Below are 24,635 nucleotides of genomic sequence, written 5' to 3'. Positions count from 1 at the left end.
AGCAACACCATTTCCAGCATTTCAGAGCGCTTTGTGCATTGTCCTTAGTTACTTCATTAGTCCCCTTACCTTCTAGATTGGAAACAGACGACAAAAGGACCCTCGAGCGTTCACTACTGATTGTGGCTGAATAGGCAGACCTTTGTGTAGCCCATGGGGGGTCACGATCCTCCATATGACTATTATGCTGCAGGAGTGCAAAACACAAACTAGTCAATTTACGCAAATAGGTAGTTGCTTTTTCCTGCTTTCATAGCTGGACAATATTGTTAGATTTAATTGTACCATATTGTCAGAGGTCTTCAATGTTTTACATTGGAATAAATAAGCAGTCATGGATAATTTCAGATACCCAAGATGGAGATCGTGAAATCACCTTTTTATATAGATTGCTTTTGATTTAACGACATGGAAGGAGAGCGGAGCGTAGAGGAGGTCCTGACCCAGCAGCTGGGATAAGTTAAGGTTTTGGGACGTACAAATCGCTGAAAAGATCTGCGTGTCCACCGAATGGTCAGTTTGTGTAAAAGGAAACTGAAATAAATGACAATGGCACACAAAACACATTCCAAAAAATAAAGGGTGGATGTAGAGAGAAGGGGAGCAGCCTCAAGCTGGCTACACATTATACAATTTTTATTGTTCAATTTTCTTTAGATTTACCTTCAACTATGTAGTGCAAGGGCCTACCTGATTGCATACAAATTGAAAGGGTTTAGGTTTGACCTCATAGTGTACCAGAACGTTGTATAATGTGTAGCCAGCTTAAAGGTGAGCCCAAAGACCAAGTCTAGGCAACAGCCTTATATCTATGGTTGGTCCTACAAAACCAACGAGAATGTACATAGGTGTCTGTAGTCAATATGTCACAGCTCAAAGATGGTGGTGCCCGCAAACAGTCGCATAGCACCTTCACATCCAAAAAACTACCGTCTATTGTCTATGGAAACATTAGTGACTGAAGTCCGCTCTCTGCTGACGACTCTCAGATTAGTCCAGGCACCTCGTCATTGCGACAATAAAGTCTGGATCCGCCAGGTGGCTGGACTGGTGGCTGTCTCAGCCTCTCAGAGAGCCGCTGAGATGGCCACTCCCCACCCCTCCACAGCTCAGCGCTCCAGTGAGTGTGGAGGAGCAGAGAAGAGAGCTGCTGATTGACAGGCAGCAGCTCTCTGCTCGGGAAGCTGAGAGAACCGAGCCATCTGCGATGTTTAATGGCTCGGTTCTCAGTGCAGAGACAGCAGAGAGACAGATGCAGCATCCATCTAAGTATGATTAGGGAAGAAAAACAGATTCACATACCTCTTTAATAATTTACCAGTTTAGATTTAAAACAGATCTGGCACTAAAATTATTGCCCTCACTCTGGTGTCTACATGTGTGACGTAATCACCGTTTACATTTAAATTGAGATATGCATAGACGGTACTTTAAAAAATATTTTTTTAAATTGTAATATTTTGATTAGATGCTTCACAAGCGGGTAACGCATTGTAAATAAACGAAACTGGAAGTGGCAAAAATCCTTTTTGCTTTCAGTTTCTTTTGTCACCAGAGGTGGGGGAAATGGCCTATCACAGATGTGCTTACCTCTGACAGGTGTCAGCGGTCCCAGGCTCCCTGACCGCCTCCTGGGTATGCCTTCCCGTTCCCTGTAGCAGTGATCAGGTGACTGCGAAGCCACTGGGGTCACTTCTACAGGAAAGCCCATCGCCAGCTGAAAATTTGGATCTCAGGATCATGGCTGCAGCCATAGCCATGATCCTGAAGTAACCACTTAAACCCAAGGAGGTGCAGGGCACAAAGTGAATGATGAGTGTCCCGTGGGCTGGTGGCTGCTGAGTTCCTTGAACTCTTCAGTCCTCTGTCTTCCCCGTCAGATTTTTATTTCCATCTGCATCTCTGTTGCAGATCTTTTGGTCTGTTGATGAAAGGCAATTTTATGCTTCAGCATGGCTGCACCCGTGTGCCAGCTCCATAAAAAACACAATAGCCTTGTGGAGGAACTCAAATGTCCTGTGCAACCTTACAGCACACACGTGGGATGGATCAAGAACCAGGTCTTCTCATATATCATCAGTACCTGGCATCACAAATAATGCTTTTGCTGTATAGGCACAAATTCCAACAAAATCTTGGGGAAAGCTTTCCTAAAAGAATGAGGCTGTTAGAACCAGCAATGTGGTGGTGTGGACTCCATATTAAAGTTAATGACTTCCCAACCACGACACTACCTGCCTGGAGTTTGCATGTTCTCCCTGTGCCTGTGTGGGTTTCCTCTTGGTACTCTGGTTTCCTCCCACACCCCAAAGACATGCAGGTAGGTTAATTGGCATCTGTCCAAAATTATATATAATAATATATGAATGGGGACCTTGGATTGTGGGCTCCTGGAGGGTAGGGACCGATGTGAGTGTGCAATGTACAGGGATAGGGACAATTGTAGACACTCACTCAGGTTGAAATGGATGGACTGGTGTCTTTATTCAACCTTACTATGTAACTATGTTCAAAAAGCTTTCCACAAAAGTTCATCTACATCTACGATGGGACAAAAAATTGGCAAAACCTTGCAATTACCAGATCATTTTTATGGTTATGGTGGTCTGCTACCAAGATGTTTCCTACCAAACTGTAGTGATGGATCAAGTTTAAATGTAATTTGTAACAAAGCAAACAATCTAGGGATGAAGCTTCTTATAGACCACAGTAGAGGATGTTGCTTCAGAGTTAGAGTAGCTTTCCCCATATCTGGCTAATCATACAGACAAATTGCTTGTGTAAGAAGCCTGATATGATAAGACTACTCTTAAAGCCAGCCATAGATAGTGTGATTTTCTTTCCTACAACCAAAATCACTTGGTTCCCTCATCAACACAGCGAGTGTCTCTGCCGCAAGAACACACAGCGATTAGTGATTATTACTAGGGGCTATAGCTGTTGACAATAATTGAATGAAAAATTTAGCAGGGGGGTGGTTGTACCAAAGTTGATCAACTTGGGGTACAATCAGCCTTACCATACATGGTTCCAATGCGAGCCGGTCCCTGCTGAACAGACTGATTCGAACAGTCTATGGCCTGTTTAAGTCAGTCATCAAATGTTTGCTTGCATAATAAAATGAACACTGTTTATGTTGTCAATGTGAAAAAGTTCCAGCTCAAGTGAGTGGGGAAATCCCCAGAAGCAGCAGAAATATGAGCTGGGGACTCAAAGGTTAGTGGGATTTTAAAAGAAATCTGTATTAAGAAATATGGTGGCTACCCATACTGACCTGGTAAGATTACCAATTACCTCTGGTTGGAGTCACTAAACCATAACAAGTATGGAAAGTAAAAAGTTGGAGTGAAGTCAGAACTCCTAATTGACCATTTGTTCAAGATTAGTGCTTTGAAGGTTCAGAGGGAAAGGTGAGCAATGGTCTTCAAAGTGTCCATCTTTGCAGTAAAAAAAAAAAAAAAAAAAAGCAACATAAAAACACTTCTGTCATGAATATTAGTAAAGAATTTCAAGAATACTTTCTTTTGTACAAATGTTTTATTAAATTTATTTTTCTTAACTCCAACTAGTGCAAGTATCTGAATTTGACTTGGTGTCACAGCTCCCAGTCCTTGTAAAGACGAGCTCAGACTGGAAGAAAGAGAAGCACACAGGACTAGGCACCAGCAGTTCTCTTATGCAAAGAGCATGCCAATAGGAGGGACTAAAGCTGGCCATATATGGATCGAATGTTGGCCAGTTCAGCAGGCACTGGCCAAGAATCGATCCATGTATGGGCAGGCTGGTTGGACCCAAGTCAATCCATTGATTGACTTGGGTACAACCAGTCTGTCCGATTTTTTTTACATGCGATCACTGCTGGCAGCTACATCGGCTAGCAGTAATCATTGTGTTCTGCCAGCTAGAAGGCTCCGCATCAGCAAAATACAATAGCGCTGCGGGAGGGATTCCCCCATCAACACTGATTGTGTGTGGCTGGGGATAATTCGAATGATTTTATTTCCTTACACCCATGGTGGAAGGAAAGGAAATTGCATAATCTATAGGCTGTTTAACCACTTCCTGTCTGGTTTAATTGTTCTGATATGACGTCCTTCAGAACAAGCCTATTTGTGCGTGCCCCCCGGGGATTCGCATAGCTAGAAAATGGTGGACTGAGCGGCACACTGCATCTCTGATCCCGGCATTGAGCCCTGTAACGTAGGCTCTTTACCAAATGATCAGCTGCTTTCAATCACAGTGTAAATAGCAAGTGACGGTTATCAGCATTCATGTACTCAAGCTGACAGCGCGTAAGTAGAGGAGAGCAGATAGGCGGCTTTCCCCACAGGGGGAATCTGCACAATGATTATCAATGCAGCCCCATCAGTGATAGCTGTCAGTGCCCATTAGTGATGTTCATGAGTGATGCCTGTCAGTGCCCATTAGTGATGTTCATCAGTGATGACGGTCAGCACCCATTAGACGGCTTTCACACCAAGCCACCCATAGCGTCATTTTGCCGGCAGTATTGCTGCGCTGCCCCATTGCTTTCAATGGGGAGCAACGGTGGAGGAGTGGTAAACACAAGGCTCCTTCACCGCTCCAAAGAAGCTGCTGGCAGGACTTTTCCTGACATCCTGCCAGCGCATCGCTCCAGTGTGAAAGCCCTCGGGCTTTCACACTGGAAACAATGGAGCAGCAGTTTAAGGGTGGATTGCAGATGTATTTCTAACGCTATAGCACCTGCAAAACGCCCTCGGTGTGAAAGGGGTCTTAGTGATGTTCATCAGTGATGCCTGTCAGTGCTCATTAGTGATGTTCATCAGTGATGCCTGCCAGTGCCCACCAGTGATGTTCATCAGTGCCACCCATCAGTGCAGCCCTTCAGCGCACATCAGTGAAGGATAAAAATTATTTACAAAATTTTACAAAAATTTTACAAAATTTTATAACAGAAACTGAGAAAAATTATGTTATTTTTTTCAAAATTTTCTGTATTTTTTCATTTGCTTAGCAAAAAATTTAAAACCCAGTGGTGATTAAATACCACCAAAAGAAAGCTTTATCTGTCTCAAAAAAGATGCAGATTTTGCTTGGGTACAGTGTTGCATGACCGTGCAATTGTCAAAGTGTGATGGTGCTGAAAGCTGAAAATTGGCTTGGGCGGGAAGGAGGTGAAAGTGCCCGGTATTGAAGTAGTTAAAGATTGGATGCACAGAAATAAAAATCCTTTGGCAGGTAAAACAGCCCCATATATGTATTTGATCTGTCTATTTAGCCATTTGCCCGGAATTCATATTTAAACAAAAATGCTTTTAAAAAAAAAAAAAAGGTATATAACTGCTAAGCCAGCCATATTGTAATTTGTTATAAAAAAAAAATTCCCTCCCAAGTCTGCAGCCAGCTATATTTTTCAAAAACGCAACAGTACCCACCACAGGACATTCCAGAATTCTCATTCCTCTATGCGTGATTGGCTTAATACAAGAAGTCTGCACAGACCTTGGGGGGCAAATTTCAGGCGGCTCTTGCAACACGTTCCTTATAACAGCACCTAAGACAATCCTGCAACTATAATGAAAGCAGAAACCTTCCTCTTAGCAGTCTTTTTCATTAACAATACTGGCAAGGTCTATATCAATAACTATAAAACTTTCTAAGGAATATAGCTGACCTGGAGATTTTAAACATTTTTTTTTATTATTATTAAAAAATGGGAACTTCACATTATTAAACCACAGGGTGTGTAAAACGAAATACCATCCACTTTGACAAGGAAAGCAGAAGGCTTATATCTTTAAAAAGACCAATTAGACTTCTGCAATGCAACTGCGTGTACCAGAAAGTGACTTTTAGGTCCGCTGAAAAAGTGAAGGATAATTTCTGATTGGTCGCTACTGGTTACTGTACTTTATCATAATGAAATAAAAGTCACTGTGTTAATAAAAAAAATGCTTCATTTTTGTGCTAGAAAAACAAGATTTAAAGAAAAACAGGTAAAAATCAGCATGATCAAGACCCTCATTACACAAATTAGCACCGATAAAGGGACTTCTGAAACGTGATCTTGTGCTTTGTCCATACTGACCACTTCACTTTACTCTGAAGAGCATAAGCAACAAATAATTACATTGCATTTCTTTTCCCCTATTGCTCTGATCTGCAACTGGCCAGCCTGAGATTTAGAAGCAAGTCAAAACTGGGCTGGGCAGACTTTCTCCGCTCCCATGTGATAGTGCTGGAGGATGGCGATTGGCCAGGCAGGTACCAGACGCTGCATTGTGGGGCGGCAGGAGGAGTATGTGTGTTCTAAAAACCCCAAAAGGCCAATAGGGGGAGCAAGTAGAAGGAATGTATGTACATATGCTCCATAGGGTAAAGTGATTTTGCCCAATATGAGTACCGTATTACTTTAACATAATGTGATGTTGGCAATCATTCCTGGATGGGTAAAGTAATTTAAGGGATGTATTCCCTTTCCTAGATGAAAAAAAGACTTCAGTATTTCTCAAGTTTTGTGCACTAAATCCAAAAATTGTAAACATTCATTCAACCTGATCTTTACTGAACTGGAGGACTGGAGTTATGACCAGTAGATCCTTCCCTATAGTATGTCTACTCCATAAATTAAGAGTTAAAGTGGCATTCAATTCTGAACCCCAACTAACCCCCCGTAACACCTATACTGATCAACCTGTGTAAGAAAGATGTCTAAACTTAAGTGGATCTCCACCCAAAGGGAAGAAGTTCTGCTTGTCTGCCCCATCACCCCCCCCCCCCCCCATTTTGCACTTTTTTCTGGTTTTGACAGGTACCCGCTCCCACTTTCAGCACACAGATCGATGCGGCGATCTAAGCCTGAAGTTCAGTGCCCCTCATTCCCCTGCAGTCTTCTAGGACACATCACAGGTCCCAGAAGACTACAGGACCATTCACAAGACACAGCGTGCTTGCGCATGCACAGTAGGAGACCAGCTGTGGAGCTGCAAGGCTGAAGCCTGCAACTGAAGCCAATTTAAGAATTGGTTCGGGGGACACCATCACTGGATCCCTGGACAGGTAAGTGTCCTTATATTAAAAAGTCAGCAGCTACAGTATTTGTAGCGGACTTCTTTTGGGGGGAGCCTGAAGCTCCTCTTTAGCCATTTTCAGGACCAGTTGTGTTATCTTCCCTGTGTCAGTCAACGATGGCTGCAGAGAAGAGGAGATTGCGCTCCGACAGCTGCTAGTAATGCCTGGGTGACATCCCCCATAGGCTCTAATGGTACATCCATTTTCAGTGGATCAGATCATGTAAATGGACCGAAGGGGCCTGAAAATAGCCAAGCATATACATCTTTCTTACACAAGTCAATAGGCGTTAGGAGAAGAATGGAACATTCTTTAAAGAGGGATTCCACCTAAAAAAAAAAAATATTAAAAGCCAGCAACTATAAATACTACAGCTGCTGACTTTTAATAAATGGACACTCACCTGTCCCGGGTTCCAGCGATGCCGGCAGCCGAGGCCGATCGATCGCTCGGCTCTCGGCTGCTGCCGTCACCATTCTAGGTGAGGGAATCAGGAAGTGAAGCGAATCGGCTTCACTTCCCGCTTCCCTACTGCGCATGCGCGAGTCGCGCAATAGGAATTGTCCGCGCTGTCACTGGGACCCGTGTGTCTCGGCAGACAGCGCGACAGGACAGGAAATGACATAGACTCCCACGGGAGTCTATGCCCGGAAGTGGGTGTAAATACCTGTCTTTGACAGGTATCTCCACCCCCCCTCCCCCCTGTAAGGTGCCAATTGTGACACCGGAGGGGGGGAGGGTTCTGATCAGCGGAAGTTCCACTTTAGGGTGGAACCCCGCTTTAAGATAACTTTAGGCCTGGAATTCCACTCTCAAGTTCTTGAAAGACAAATTTTTTCGTTCTGGATAACGTAGGGAAGAGTTAGAACCTCTGTCCTCTCTTGGGAGATTCACTCAATTGGTCCTGGTGCAAGTTCTCAGCGATCAGGAAAAGAGGGAAGTCTTCCAATGTGAACTCTCTTGAAGCTTACATCTAACATAGGATTTTCCTTACTTTGGAGGAATCTCTGACTTCCTGATGTGGTTCTTTTGTACAGACAGCAAAAAGTTTTAACCCTTTATTTTATCCAAAACTAAAAATAACATTTGGCTTTAGATATAATTTAAAACTGAACGCCAAGGCAAGTATAAAAAACAAAAAAACAAAACAAAAACACACACCAAGTAGTCAAGTTTTTTTTTTTTTTTGAAAATGTCTTAGATAAGATTAAATGCATCTAAAAGTATTGCTTCTTCTAATACTGCACCCTGCAGGACCGAGTAGCAGCACTGTAGTGTTGTTAGTCTGAAGCCAGCTATTGCTGCATAGATTTCTCTTGCTTAGCCTGAAAGTTAAACCAGAGAAGTCTAAGCCCTTGTACACACGGTCAGAAATTCTGATGGAAAATGTTAATCCGACAGTGTGTGGGCTCAAGTTTGAGAGCTGGATATAAAATTTTCCGACAACACGATCCAATAGGACTTTGATCGTTTGTAGAGAATTCCGATCGGACAAAGAGCCACGCATGCTCAGATCAAATTACGAGACCAAAGCTATTGGCTACTAGCCTGAACGTAGTCCCGTCATAACGTACAAATATTATCACGTTCCGAACAATCGGATTTTCCGACAACTTTGTCCGACCGTGTGTATGCAACACCAGTTTCGGACAAAATCCATCGGATTTTGTTGTAGGAATGTCCAACCGTGTGTACAAGGGCTAATGGGTTCCTTAATCCATGCTTAACAGGGTGGATGGGGGAGTCTCCTAATTGCTATGATATACTCACAGCTGCTTGAATACCTGAACAGCGACTGCATATGATGAGATGCAGTCACTTTTCAGTCACCAATTTTCCACCTGCTTTAGTTGGTTTTTCAATCAAAGTTTGTTGAGCTAGATGGTGCCGATTGTCCAAAATTTGAGCCGTGCTTGGTCAGCCCAACACCGGGAGAGTGGCAACAGGAGGTGAGAGCAAATTGATAAGCTCATCATCGTGGTGATGATCTACAATGTCCAATGAGCAGCTCAGGGACAGTTTGGGGACCAAGCTGTGGTGCTGAACGCAGTGGAGGGTTGATGTACATTTTTATCATACAGGCATAACAAATCTCATTGGCTGGTAAGAGAGCTCACACAAATAAATTATTTTAGCAGTTAGACTGGAGTTCAGCTTCAAACCCCATTAAAGTGTTACTAAACCCAGGACCCTGCATTCACTATATCTGGTCTCCCACAGTACACAGAACATGGAAATGCAATTATTCTAGTAAATATAAACTGCTAAATACCTTTTCTCATCTGCAGTATATAGCAGTCTTGTGACATCTAGCAGTGTCTGATTTTAAAGCTTAGAGCTTAGGCACTCTGACTGCCCAATGAAGTTACAGGACCCCTCCCAAATAAATAAAGAAAACTCTAGCAATACACACAAAACTGAACGTGTGCAGGGTGCCTCCAAGGCTCTGTTCTATCAGGATATGGATTGGGGACAGTGGAAGAAGGAGGATCAGGGAAGACAGTATTTACACAATACAGAGGATTAACCCCTTAGGTTCCACAGCAAGTATAACAAGCATGCTTTACTGCTTATACAGACTAATTTTACTGTTGTAGGTTTAGTAACACTTTAGGTAAACTTTTTGTTCACTTTGCAGTCCTGCAATGCTGTAGCACAGGGATATGTAATTAGTGGACCTCCAGCTGTTGCAAAACTACAAGTCCCATCATGCCTCTGGGTGTCATGCTTGTGGCTGTCAGAGTCTTGCTATGCCTCATGGGACTTGTAGTTCTGCAACAGTTGGAGGTCCACTAATTGCATATCCCTGCTGTAGCATATTATTTTGACTTTAAAATGCTTTAACCGTACATTCACACTGCGCTTTTTGGTGCATTTTGAATTATTTAACATGGTTTACTATGGTAAACATTCACATCTATGCGTTTTTCAGCTGGTGCATTTTTGGAAAGGGTCGGGGACCTTTTTTTTTGGCAGCAGATTGCTTTTGGAATGTAATAGACTTTCAGATTCTGATAAGCCTCCCACAGCCCAGGGTTGTGGGGAAGAGGCCCTTGTCCCCAAAAAGGGGGGCGGGGGTGCTTGCTCGTCCCCTCCCTTTCCTGACCTGCTGGGCTGCATGGGCGGATAAGGTCTGGTATGGTTTTTGGGTGGGGTGGGTCCATTTTTTTTTTTTTTTTTTGATGACTCTGTTGTGAAAGAGCTTCCCGGCCCACTCCTTAACAACCAGCTATATACGGGGGGAAAGCACAAAACACAAAATGCATGAGAACAGCATGCGAAAATGCTGGGTCTTATAAATGCCAAGCGTGCCTGAAAAGCGCATCATCCGCATTGATGTGAACCTAGATTTCTCTTAGTAACAATGTGTTTCCTGCCCTCCTATTCCAAAGCTCTATGCTGGTATTAATAATAACCACACACCACATTACAAAGCAACCTTGTGTAGTGCATAAGGGGGTATCCATCTGTTATGATACACAGTGCACTAAGCAGCATGGTAAAACTCTGCAGCCTTTTGGACTGTGCAGTCATAGTTAGACACTATCAAAAAAGTGGAGGCTAGCCTATGAAAACGGAGGCCAGTTGTAGAACACCCATTGAATATCTACTTTCTGTGATCTCAGTTAGGTTTTTAGTTACCTTTTTGAGTATATGGGGTGTATCCAGAAAGTAACGAGTGTGATATTTTAAAAATCATTCTAATAGTGAACCGTTGGTCAAAATGGAACAGAATATGGATGCAGCGAGGTCTGTTCTCAACCGTGAAAGACGGCTCACTATCAGAATAAATGCAAAAGAAACGGGAATTACCAAATCAACCGTTAAATAAATCGAGACTCAGGATTTGAACATGAGAAGGGACAACATTTTGGTAGTATGGATAAAGTCCAAAGAGCCACTATACGCAGGCCATGAACACCATCCCACTTGAAGACTTCCAGGGATGCTATGAAGAATGGAAAAATCGTTAGGAGCGATGTGTACACTCACAAGGTATTAACTTTGAAGGAGACAGCGCTCAACTATAAAAATTTTCAATAAAATTATTTTTAAAATCGAGTTCCCATTACTTTTTGGACACACCTCATAGGTCCATGGTGACAGAAGCAAAGCATCAGTTTACCACTTGTAGTGCTTTCCAATTAGACTGAGGTTAAACTTCCACACCAGAAACTGCGGCATTAAAATATATATGGACGGTATACAGACTCTCGGACACACTTCAGAAATGAGACACACTATATTGTGTATTACTTCTGACCAGCAGCACATTACAAGGAAATTAGCCATGCTGCACCTGAACACAAAATTTATTCCTCCATCTCCTGATTGGGACAGGAAAGAGAAGCTGCCAAATAAGCTAATCAAGAAGCATACTCGGTGCACACATCATAAACGAGTCTCTAAAAAAAAAAAAATGTAAAAAACAAAAAACAAATAAAAACCCAAAAAAACAAAAAATTGTGGGAGCTCAGCAGATACCCTCTTGGCTTTGTCCATTAGCCGCTGACACTAAGACACTACTTGGGAAAGAGATGGAGCACTGGCTTGTAGTCACCGCAGGTAAGCGCAATAGGATCATAATTCAATGAGGATCAAGTTCCAGTCTCTCTGAGCTCGGTAAGACTCCACTCCTCCTCCTCTGCTGGTGTTTAGGGTTAGGTGTCGGTGGATAAAGGAGTGGACCAAACAAAGAGATGCTCCTAGTCAGTAGAGAAGAGATCCCCAGCAGAAGGAAGAGGTGCCAGTCCACCTGTAACGTTTGGAAGTAGTGACAGGTCGGGCAGGCTCTGTATGTGAGACTTCAACTCTTTCCGGACCTGCGTTACACGCGCAAGCTTCTGTTTGTACTCCTACAAAACAAAACCAGGCATACCAGAAATTAGAAAAAAGTCCAAACTACCATTACAATTTTAAGGTGTGTTCTACACAACAGAATACATTTAGTTTATTTCAAATACAATACATTTTATGCATAATACTTTATCGCTTATGAGCATTTCAACTGTCAATTGCCTGGGATGAAATGGATCTTTTGGTGACCGTATGGGTGAGATTTACTAAAACTGAAGCACTCAGAATCTGGTGCGGCTGTGCATAGTAAGCATCAGCTTCTAATTTCAGCTTGATCAATTAGGCCCCAATGTGCGGCTGCAGAGATCGGGCAATGTCTCACTGTCTGCGATTAGCTCAGCGCTGCGCCGACTTCCTGGCGGGCTCAGCACGTGGACAATGCGAACACACCTGAGCTCATCCCTAATCTCCACTCCAAGTTGTCTGAAGCCCAACACCTGTGGCTCAAACAAGATCTGCACCCCTTTTTTTAGATCGAATCGGGCAGATCTAGGCGTTTTTTGGAGTATATTCACCCAGGAAGCAGATGAAAAAAAAAAATCTAAAAACAAATGATGAAACAGATGATAATTTTTCCTATTGGCTAATAAAAACCACCAAAGCACAAAAATGCCAGAAAATGCTGCATGGAAACGCACAAATACGCGTGACAAAATGCTATGCTCAGGTGCGAACGTGGCTTTAACGTGGTTCTTAGCCCAGGTTCACACTGATGCGGGTTCAGCTGAACTCACACAATTTCAAACCAGCAATGCAGTCCGACTTCAGGAGCGATTTGACAGACATTTTTCTATTGAAAGCGCCTAACGTTAACATTTGTTTGATCCTTAGGCATGAAGGGGTTAAACTGTGTCGTTTTGGGACAAGTTCACTTTACAAATATGTAAAAAAAAATTAAAAAGTTAACTTCAAAGAACTCTTTTTTTTTTTTTACTTTTTTTTAAGTTAGAAACATCTGTGACCCGTTATGGAAGAAACCTAATAAACCAAGCACACTGGGGATGGTTTATGACGCAAAATGTTAGATAGAATTAGATACATTTAGTTGTTTTGAGTGTATTTGTGACTTTTCAGTCCTTAACAGCTTTAGGCAAACAAGTCATGAGAAAAATACGCAGCTGACGCAGCTGACTCCCTTCTGAGCATGTCAGCAGGCTGAACGTCTGGGCTTCAGTACTTTCCTAGTCGCTGACTTTTACATGCATTGCAGATCAAGAAAAGTGGGGTGATAGTCCACGGAACAGCAAAGCAATTACAATTTTTAGAAGACAGTCAGCAATATTGGCCCAAATAGGAATTTATCATCAGGCGAGAATTTATGGCTTCATTCCATAATCAATCCAGCTAGTTAAAGGATAAGTTCACTTTTTAGAATTATTTTTTTTATAAAACCAAACTTTTTACAGGGGGGGGAAACTTAATTTTTTTTTGGAGCCCTGAAAGCATCGCACCAGTGAAGAGCAGATCGCTGGCACATGCAGATCCCCAGCAGATCTGCCAGTGTATCCTTACATCTCATACATGCAAACAGAACAATCTGACAGGAAGAGAGAATGAACTACCACGGCTCATAGATCATTGAAAACTGCAAGCCAACACCCGCAAAGGGTAGCGGTAGTTTTCCATTCACAGGACAATGTGAATGAGTGATGTGGCCAGGTGCAGGGGCCCGTCCGTCCATAACATGTTACACCCTGAACATGGGTGTAACATGTTATGAAAGGTGAACTTATCCTTTAATATAGGTGTAAATGCTAACCATGAAAATGTAATTTATTATTTTAGAGTTTTCATCATCCTTTGGTGCATCTCAGTACTGCCGACCTTCTGAAGCATTTCTCTAGCCACGTCTTGTGTATATGCACTCCAGCAAAGGCTGTATGTAATTGTTCAGGGCAGGTTCTCTGATCATGACAAAAGTGCATAATGTGTACTAAATTAGCCACGTGTAGTTCCCATTGGAAGCCCATGTGACAAGGCAGGAGCACAACTGGACAGGGACAGAGGTGTCATCACCCTACAACAGGAAGTTCCTAAACAGGAACATGGCATGAAAGCTGCACATTTAAAAATGACAGGTTAGGCTGGTCACAGATGGATCAAAATTTGGCCGGTTCAGCGGAGACCGGCCGAATTTTGGTCCATCTATGGGGGGCAGGCTGGCTGTATAGAAGTTCAGCTCCTGACTTTTGTACAACCAGCTGGTCGGGTTTTTTCACTTGATCAGTGCTGCTGGCTATAGTTGGCAACAATGATCATTGTATTCTGACAGTGGGGAAATCTCCCCGCTGTCAGAATAAAATAGTTAATTGGGAGGGATTCTGGAATTTTTTTGTTTTCATTCAACCACTGCTTGAACAAAAAAAAAAAAAAAAAAAAATCATCTTTGGCCTGCCCTTAAAAAGGAAGTTAACCCGGGAAAAAAACCCCATAAAAATAAACCCTGCAAGGCAAAGGCATAATGAGATAGTATGCATAGCATACAAGCTCGTCATGAATAACTTACCTGAGATCGAAGCCCCTGAAGTGGTCCTTATTCTTCATCTCCGCCGCTGCCATGTATCCCGGAGTGACTTCCAGGTCTCGCGGCTCTGGCGCTGTGATTGGCTGGAGCCTTGATGACATCACTCCGATGCATGCGTGCGGGAGCCTTTAGTGACGGCACGTTCACCTTTACTTGCGGTGCGCCCAGTGCACCTACGGCGCACATGCACCGTAGACAGCGGTGCCCTTTTTTTTTTTTTTACAATAACTCCATAACTGTGTAGGTTTACGAGATATTTCTTGGACCTACAGGTAAGCCTTAATCTAGGCTTACCTGTAGGTCAAAGTGGTCTGTAAGGGTTTACAACCACTTTAAAGCTTATATGAGATTTTAGGGTTTGAAGTTACATTTACTTTATTATTATATCATCACTTGTGTTGTAAATAGACAAACAAGAGAAAAAGACCTGCTCCAGGTGTCTGGCCACAAAAATCTCTTCCTCAGATATGGGTGCTGGCTCAGTATGAATAATAGCATGTAAAAAGAAACTCAATATGGATGGCCGCCGCACTCCAACGATAATGTCTTTATTGGTTAAAAGCCATACAGCAAGAGATGGAATCAACAGCTAACATGTTTCACACCTTAACTACTGGTGCTTACTCATAGCTATGATTCCATCTCTTGCTGTATAGTTTTTAACAAAGAAATTATCTTTGGAGTCACGGCCATCTGGATTGAATTTCTTTTTACATCATTTGTTTTGTACCTTGCGTTTTTGCATGCCAGAATTTCTAGGAGGCCTCTATATATGATCTTTTCCGTTCAATATGTCTGGTCTATAGTATCGAACTGAACCTACTTGCTCTGAATGGCAAACTAGATCACTTCTATCTATTCCCAACATAGATGAAAATGGCCGTAAGGAGAACATAACTCAGTCCTCCAACATATTGTCCATCATCTGCAGTTTTGGTACTGCAATCCTTAATGGTCTCATTACAATGGTTTCCAATTCATGACACATCAATTGACAAAAATTATCGCTGCAACAAATTCAAGACATGTTTTATTACAGATGTATTTGTTCAGGTCTCACTCATGTCAGGTACTCCGAAAAAGCCAAGAAATGTTTATAAACTCAATTAAATTTCTCTACGCCCTTTAATTATTCACTGCAATGACACAAAGGCTGGGCCTGATCATAATAACAGTGAAGCCCACTGCTCGGCCCAACTGGTCTACAATAAATCAGGAAGGGAAAATTAAAGAAATATGTGCTGCAACAGCTGGACTTTACATAACCTTTGTGAATTCCCTATATTAAAGATTTCCAGGCATTTATGTATTTCCGTGTTTTAGAACTTTCCACCACTCCTAGGGATCTCGAAGGAGACAGGAAGGAAGAGAGTCTGATTTTTAATGTCAAAAATAAAGAAAAATTCTAATGATAGATTTACAGGTGGACTAGTGATGAATGAAGGTCCGTTCTGAATACCTGTTACGATGCCAATACAACTAAAGTATGGTAGCAAACTTGGCAGGTCTAGAGAGACAAGGGGTGGACTGAGTCATACAAAGCTCATTTTGTACTGCTTCGGGTAGGACAAATAGCTTTAGCCAATGAGTGTGGTGGGAATACATGGAAATCTAGGAAGGAGAATTGATAGAATGAGTGACTAATAGAGGAAATATTGCTCAGAGAAGCATAATGCATCACTAATGTTGATTGCCTAGCAGGGAACACATAAAAAATAAATTGTTCCAACCTGACCGTGAGAATACAACACAGACTAAAGTGGATGTCAGATAGTCACCGTAGGGACAGTGATATCGGAGTTTACAGAACGACACAGGAAACTGCATAAGATAACCTGCAAATTTAAAGCCAAACTCCAGGTATGATCTGTAATGCATATTTACAATGTAGGTCTGGGGGGGGGGTTTAGGGTGTTAGTTCAACCTTTGTTTGTTTTTTGGGAAAAGCTGAACTTACACCTTAAAAAGAGGAGCTTCAGCCATATGAGTGACAATTAAAAATCAGCAGCTGTAAAAAGGGACTGCAGTGCTAAAGGCAGCTGCAACACCCGACGTCCCTGATGGCTCACCCTGACCAGAGCCCCCCCCCCCCCCCCCCCTTTTTTTTTTTTTTTTTTTTTTTTTTTTTTTTTTTTTTTTTAGGTGTTTTCACCTCCCAACCCCCCACTTCTGACCATAGCCCGATGCACAAAGCAGAGGTACTACCAGAATGAACACATCCAATGCTTGAGCAATAGTCCAGCCCTGCCGCTGCTATTAATGCTCAGCATGATGCAATAGTAAATGTGTCAAGAGGAACGCCTGTGTCACCAAACCTCTTTCATGCCCCTCTTGCTCTTGTGTCCCTCCGTCAGCTTGCAGCAGTAGAAATGGTGCTTTAAAACACATTCCCGCGCTGGATGTTGGAGGATGCCAATGGCGTGCCCTCCTCGTCGCCTTTGGCCCCCCTCTCTTTTTTAAATACGAGCTTTCCCGCGTAAGCGTGGGCTTCTGATCCTATGGTGAGGAGAGAGCCTGGAAGCCGCTGAGTAGGGTGGTGTGCCGATCGTTTCCCCCCCCCCCCCCGTTTTTCTCCTAACACTCTTCCTCAAGAAGAGGGGGAGAATACAGCACAGGTGGGGGGTGTTTGGTGAGGAGGAACCCCCCTCAAGACTTACCAGAGGTCTGCTGCTGACTGGAGAGAAAGGAAGCCTGCTGCTCCGGACACAGTGCGATCTTTTGAGCAAAGCATGAGAAGGTATGTGCTCCATACAGCCCCCAGTGGTGACACATAGTCATGACAACATTTACTAATGTAAAGGAGACATTCATAAGAAAATTTAAAAATTTCTTAGAAAACTCAACTTACCCTTCCCGCAGCAGGGTTTTCTGTGGTAAAACCAACAGACCCAATCTTCACCTTTCACGGTGGGTTCCGTTAATAAATCTTCAGGAAGCGGGGACCCTGGGCCTGTAATAGCACCCCCGTCAGTAAAACTTTATGGCCTTAATACCAAAAGTACTGAATCCCGGGGTCTAGCTCTCTAAAAAGAGAAGCGTTTACAGGAAAAACCTTGTTTCTTCGGAGGAGGCCCAGGTACCATTCAATTCGGCCTAAAATACACTTTGAATGGATCTGGTTAGCATGGCTAGCTCCAGCAAGGATAGCTCCAGTGGAGTTTAGCACAGCACATCTTTACTCGTGACTAACACCTTAGACACTGACGAAAAAACTGGAGGTACTCCCAGTAGTGGGAGGGGTCATATATGGAGTGGACTTCTTGTCTTAGGGTGTGCCAGTGTCCATCACCTGAAGGTGGCCTATAACCCATACAGTAACTATGGCTCTGTGTCCGGTGATGTACGATAAGAAACTTTTAAATTACAGACACTCACCTGTCCAGGGATCTAGAGCTGTCCTCAACTGAGGCAGTTTCTTAATCAGTTTTTGGTCCCCAGCATCTTAAAGTGGCTGTAAACCTTTTTTTTTTTTTTTTAATAAAAATAAACATGCCCATACTTACTGTGCAATATTTTTGCACAGAGCAGTCTGATGCTCCCCTTCTGGCACTCCAAGCCCCTCCTCCTCGTCTTCATTGAATGCCCCCACAGAAAGCCACTTTCTCTTGGGCACCCTTGCGGTGAAGTTCTACTTTAAGAATCCTGTTGTGTGCATACAGTTGTGCTCATAAAAGTTTACATACCCTGGTAGAATTTAGGATTTCTTGGCCATTTTTCAGCAAATATGAATAACACAAAAACTTTTCTTTCACTCATAGTGTTTGACCGAAACCATTTATTATCAATCAACTGTGTTTACTCTTTATAAATCAAAAGGGCAACAGAAACTACCCAAATGACCCTGATCAAAAGTTTACATACCCCCGTTCTTAATACCGTGTATTGCCCCTTTAACATAAATGAGAGCTTGAAGTCTTTTGTGGCATTTGTGGATGAGGCTCCCATTCCCGTAAATTCTTGGGCTGTCTCGCATGAACTGCACATGTGAGATCTCCCCAGAGTGGCTCAATGATATTGAGGTCAGAAGACTGAGATGGCCACCCCAGAACCTTCACTTTATTCTGCTGTAGCCAATGACAGGTCAACTTGGCCTTGTGTTTTGGATCATTGTCGTGTTGGAATGTCCAAGTACGTCCCATGCGCAGCTTCCTGGCTGATGAATGCAAATGTTCCTCCGGTATTTTTTGTTAACATACTGCATTAATCTTGCCATCAATTTCCTGTGCCTTTGTAGCTCACACATCCCCAAAACATCAAAGCGATCCACCTCTGTGTTTCACAGTAGGAATGGTGTACCTTTCATCATAGGCCTTGTTGACTCCTCTCTGTTGACTTTGTGCCAGAAGGTTTGAGGCTTGTCACTGTGCTGTTCGACTTATTGTAAGTGGGATACTTTGTGGAATTTGCGTAGTAATGGCTTTCTTCTGGCAACTCGACCATGCAGCCCATCTTTCTTCAAGTGCCTCCTTATTGTGCATCTTGAAACAGGCACACCACTTGTTTTCGGAGAGTCCCGTATTTCACCTGAAGTTATTTGTGGGGTTTTCTTTGCATCCCAAACAATTTTCCTGGCAGTTGTGGTTGAAATTTTAGTTGGTCTACCTGACCGTGGTTTGGTTTCAACAGAACCCCTAATTTTCCACTTCTTGATTAGAGTTTAAACACTGCTGATTGGCATTCTCAACTCCTTGGATATCTTTTTATGTCACTTTCCTGTTTTATACAGTTTAATTACCTTTTTCTGCAGATCCTTTGACTATTCTTTTGCTTTCCCCATGACTACAGAATACAGAAATGTCAGTGCAGCACTGGATGAAAGATGAAAGGGTCTGTCAGGAGTCCAGAAACTCATTGACCTTTTATGCACAAACACTAATTACAAGCAAACAGATCACAGGTGAGGGTGGTTACCTTTAATAGCCATTCAAACCCCTTTGTGTCAACTTGTGTGCATGTTATCAGGCCAAAATGTAAACTTTTGATCAGGGTCATTTGGGCAGTTTCTGTTGCCATTATAATTTAAGAGTGATTGATAATAAATGGCTTCAGCCAAACACTAACCATGGGTGAAATAAATATTTTTGTGTTATCATTCATATTCTCTGAAAAATGGCCAAGAAATCATAAATTCTGCCAGGGTATGTAAACTTATGAGCACAACTGTATATATTATTATATTTTATTTATACTATTATACATTTCAAGTACAGTACTTTTTTTTTATGTGCAGCAGTTCTTTCAAGAATATGCTTCTAAAAATATACGGTAGTTAGTGCAGTGACCACAAATGGACCATCAGATGCTGTAGAGTCCACAATGTCCCTAGTGATATTTGCTTTATTAGTCACACAAGCATAAACAAACCCCTCCATGTCTGCTTTCCCACCACATGTCATCTCATCAAACATCAAATCTCTCCGGGGAATGGAAAAGGACAAATGCTGCTAAGCTAGAGACTGTCCACAGCGTAGGGGTGAATTCCAGACCTGTCCTCAAACATTTTTCAACCATGTGTATATATCATCTATAGATCATCAGAGTGCAGTAAATGTAGATCAGTTTAATCAAGCCTAGAAAACCTCGGCCTTTATTTTCAGGGGTAAGTCCTTCCAAAACGGACATTTCAGTTTTTAGTAGATACTGTAGCGTTAAACCACCCGACACCTAAAATCACAGACGAGATGTAAGAAAAAGTGAGATATTTACTCTTTCCATTTCTGGAGTCTGCATTCCTGCTGTGGTCATTATAGAGGGTCCCCCCCTCTCTCTCTCTTGATTTAGGATTTTTTTTTCACTTATTTTACATTATGGAGAAAGAAATCGAAAATATAGAAAAATGCAAAGGTAAGCATGAATAACCATAACTTTCATGTGGGCAGGAACAGTGCCCACATGAATTTTTTTTTATTGCAGAAGAGACTTACAGGGGAAGCTCCACTTATCCGATTCCTCCCCCGTTTTTGACAGGTACCCGTCCCCACTTACGGGAGACCTGGCTACAGCGAGGTCCTCCGGAAGGTCGGCCCCCCTCCTCCTTCCAATGCTGCCAGGCCATTCAGAAAGCACAGCGAGCTTGCACAGCAGTGAACCGGCTTCACTGCCAGTTTCCCTTACAGGCAATGGCGGCGGCGGCAGCACCCGAGAGTCAATGGAAACAGCCTCCTGGGACATGTCACAGCGCAGCTCGCACATGCGCAGTGGGAAGCTGGCTTTGAAGCCACAAGCAGACACAGCTGGCTTCCCGAAGTATGTTGGTGCCTGGACCCGAAGATGGCTGAAGAAACGGCTTGTGTGAGGACAGTGCTGGATTCTAGGACAGATAAGTGTCCTGATATTAAACGTCAGCAGCTACAGTATTTGTAGCTGCTGACCTTTAATTTTTTTGGCGGGGGGTTTCTGAAACTCCTCTTTAAAGTGGTTCTTCACCCTGAAACCAAAACATTTAAAGTCAGCAGCTACAAATCCTATAGCTGCTGACTCTTAATATTAGGACACTGATCTGTCCAAGAATCCAGCACTGTCCTCACACAAGCCGGCTCTATAGCCATCTTTGGGTCCAGGCGCCAACATACTTTGGGAAGCCGTCTGTGACTGCTTGCGGCTTCAAAGCCGGCTTCCCACTGCGCATGTGCGAGCTGCGCTGCGACATGTCCCAGGAGGCTGCAGGGGAAGGAGGGGGGCCCAAACTTCTGCTCGGATTACCGTGACAAACTGCCCATAAGTGGGAAAGGGTACCTTGTCAAAAACCAAAGTACCCCCCCCCAACTGACAAAACTTAAAGAGGAAAAGGTGGGCAGACAAGCGGAACTTCGCCCAAAAATCTTTCTCTTCGGCAATAAATTATACTTGCCTCCTCCTTGCACAATGCACTGAACTGCACATATGCAGCTGAATTTATAATTCTGCCATCTACTGGGAGGAATAATCCCAGCCTGGCAATTCAAGATGGCTGAAGATCCCACACCTGGAAGAAGGTGACGAAAAAATGGCATGGTTGCAAGGAAGCGTGCAGATGTCACATTGCTTGAGCATATAGTTCTGCTTTAATGATGTGATCATGATTACTGAGCTTCATTTGTCTGTGTCTTTTATATCTGCCTAGGGTTGAGTTTTAATCTAGGTAGGTAAAATAGCTCACATACTCTATGCGTTTCAACAGTATAGAGGATTAGCTTGAGCTTTCCCTTTTATATCCTATTTAATTATGCAAACCCTGGGAAAGTCGTGTTCTCATTAAGCACATTTGCACCCAATCAACACTCAGAGGTTGAAGGCTAAGGCATTAACGAGGCAAAAAATGCAAATGAGAACTTAAGTAATTTGATTTCAATAATTTGCAGATGTCATCTACAACCTTCTCATCCCTTTTGCTCCCATTTTCAAAAGCAAGAGCTTCTTTTGAACAACTTGAGGTGTGGTACCAGCACCTATCTGCCATGTACAGGATGACAGTTACATGGTTATATTTAATGATTCATGCTTTAGTCAGCATTTTTTATTGGAACTGTATCAGAGTAAAAAATGATAACAGTGCATGAGAGGTCGCTGGATAACAAGAACAGCTTTAATTAGAAAATCAAACGTCCAACTGAAAGTTCCGTTTATTTCAGTTAAAAAATATTCCAGGTGTATCAAAACGAAAAGTCCCCCGCCAGCATGCTTGCTCTCTCTGGGGAAGCAGTGGCTACTCTGCAGAGATCCGATCCACCCCCTGCTGAGTCAAAGCTAGAGCTCTTCAATCAGAAAGTATGATGTTTGTATTTTAGAGAGCTCTAGTTCTGAATCAGAACAGTGTTTTGGAGCTCTGCAGAGAGACCACTCAAAGAAGAATTTTCTCCAGCTTGATAAACAGGTCCCTAGTAGTCTAACTTATCTGCAGCTAATCACTTCGGGGCGGCACAGTGGTGAAGTGGTTAGCACTCTCGCCTAGCAGTAAAAAAGGTCACTGGTTGGAATCCCAACCACGACACTACCTGCCTGGAGTTTGCATGTTCTCCCTGTGCCTGTGTGGGTTTCCTCCGGGTACTCCGGTTTCCTCCCACACTCCAAAGACATGCAGGGAGGTTCAAAATTGGCCCGAGTATATGAATGAGGACTTTGAATTGTGGGCTCCTTGAGGGTAGAGACCAATGTGAGTGTGCAATATACAGGAATACGGACAATTGTAGACACTCACTCAGGTTGAACTGGATGGACTGGTGTCTTTATTCAAGCTTACTAACTATGTAACTATGAAACTTTGACCCTCACGTTTCATGTGGATTTGGAAACACAGCAAGTTACCACATCATAAACATTAGTGAAGTGCTGATAAAACACTTTTCCATGTCTATGTTCTTCCGTGGTCCAAAAGCTGGGGGCATCAAAGTGTTTATATTGTAAATAAAATTATAATGGTCACTCCGCAAGAGGAGTCAAGTAAATCTCAAACTCTCTCATCTATCTGGTATACTAAAGCTGGCTATACATGGATTGAAATTTGGCTCATCCAGAAAGAACCGACCGAACTTCGATCCATGAATGGGGACAGTGGTTGTACAGAAGTCGAGCTACCTACCTGAACAACCAGCCTGTCCGGTTTTCCCCAATTGATCAGTGATGCCAGCTGTAGTCGGCATTATCAATCAGCGGTAATCTGAGGGTGGGAAAGTCGTCCCATGCAGGCAGAACAAAATAGCTTGAATGTGTGGATGGGGGAATTGGGTCTTTTTATTTTTTTTTTTTCGATCAACCCACGGGTTGAACAAAGAAAAAAAATTAATCATGTATGGGCTGCCTAAGGGCAAGTACAGATTAAAAAACCATCAGCTTCTTAAAGGAGTTGTAAAGGCAGATTGCCTGCCTAAGCCCCCTTCTCTCACCAGCTATGTCCGCGATCCCCTCAGCCTTCCAGGACACGCCTCCTGATTGGCTCCCACGGCTGTCAATCCACACCAGTCAGCCAATCAGGGGAGCGAGGGGGCGGGGCTCCGTGTCTGAATGGTTACATGGAGCTCAGACTCGGCTTGGGTGCCCCCTGTAGCAAGCTGCTGTCTGAGGGGCACTCAAAGGAGGGAGGGGCCACGAGAAGCGAAGAGGGACCTGGGAAGGAGAATCTGGGCTGCTCTGTGCAAAACCAGTACACAGAGATGGTAAGTATAACATGTTTGTTATTTAAAAAAACAAACAAAAAAAAAAAAAAAAGACAAGACTTTACAATCACGTTAAACGAATCCAGGCAAAGCATGCTTTCCAATGTACCCTTTACTTTCCTGAAAATGATCATGAGGAGTTTGACCAATTCAGGTTTCCTCCTTGGCTACATAACCCCCAAGCTGCACATGCCTTTTATGAAAACAAGGACCCTGGAGAATAAAATGGTGGTAGTTTAAATTTTCTAGGTCACATGATATTAGCGCAGTTCATTTTAGAACACACAAACCCAATATATTACCTAATTTTTTTGGGTAAATTATAAAAAAATTAAGGTTGTGGCAAGTAACGTGATACCAAACATGTCAAGCCATAAAACTGCATGTGTCAGTGAAACCGCAAAACATTTTAGTACCCAAAATTGTCCATAGGCAAGGTTTTAAAAAAATAACTCCTCTTCTGTTGAGAAAAAGAAACATTCCCCTCTGAGCGATCTGTGTACATTACAAGGATTTTAAGAAACTTTGTTGCAGATTCCTACCTTCTGTTATTCTAAAGAAGCAGCGGTCTCTCTGTGTCCATGTGCATGAGTTGCATATGTGCATGAGTGAATTTGTATGGGAGTGATTTTAGAATCATCAATCAGCTGCTGCAACTGCAGGGTTCAAATAAAGAAATTTCCGCGATTTCCTTTTGGGAGTATCTTACAAAAATTTAATTTTTGTTGCAGTGGGTGCCCAAAATCTGACTTGTATCTCTTAGTACAGACTTCTGTGAACAAATCACATCAAGCAGAAAATGACATATCTAAGGGGCGTTCTTGTACACATTCTGCGTACAGTGCGCCTCCAGATTGTCATATTATGTTGCATTATACAAAAAATTACAGCGCTGCAGATTAAAAATGAAAGGATATTTTTAACAACATTAAAACATTTAACAATTACAATATGACTTCTGCAGCCATTTTATATGCTAGTTTTTTTTTATATTTGCTAGTTTTCCCCAAAAAGTGGAGTTACCCTTTAAAACCTTTACAGGCTAACAATTGAGTTACTATTGGTACTAG

The 24,635-nt window shown here is 42.8% G+C and overlaps 1 protein-coding gene across 1 annotated transcript in view; it reads right to left on the bottom strand.

Annotated features, from left to right (window-relative positions):
• Nucleotides 1-11,277: 11,277 nt before the first annotated feature.
• RPRD1B (regulation of nuclear pre-mRNA domain containing 1B) overlaps nucleotides 11,278-24,635 on the bottom strand; it is a 140,346-nt gene continuing 126,988 nt past the window's right edge. Inside the window, exon 8 of the mRNA XM_077459046.1 lies at nucleotides 11,278-11,909. Within this exon, the coding sequence (XP_077315172.1) occupies nucleotides 11,760-11,909 (150 nt within the window). The 3' untranslated portion in view covers nucleotides 11,278-11,759. The remainder of the gene's footprint in view (nucleotides 11,910-24,635) is intronic.

The sequence above is a fragment of the Lithobates pipiens genome, unplaced genomic scaffold (genome assembly GCF_037356315.1).
Source record: "Lithobates pipiens isolate NorthernLeopardFrog02 unplaced genomic scaffold, aLitPip1_a1.2 Scaffold_28, whole genome shotgun sequence".
Classification (NCBI taxonomy): Eukaryota; Metazoa; Chordata; class Amphibia; order Anura; family Ranidae; genus Lithobates; species Lithobates pipiens.
This window is presented reverse-complemented; position numbering and strand designations above follow the sequence as displayed.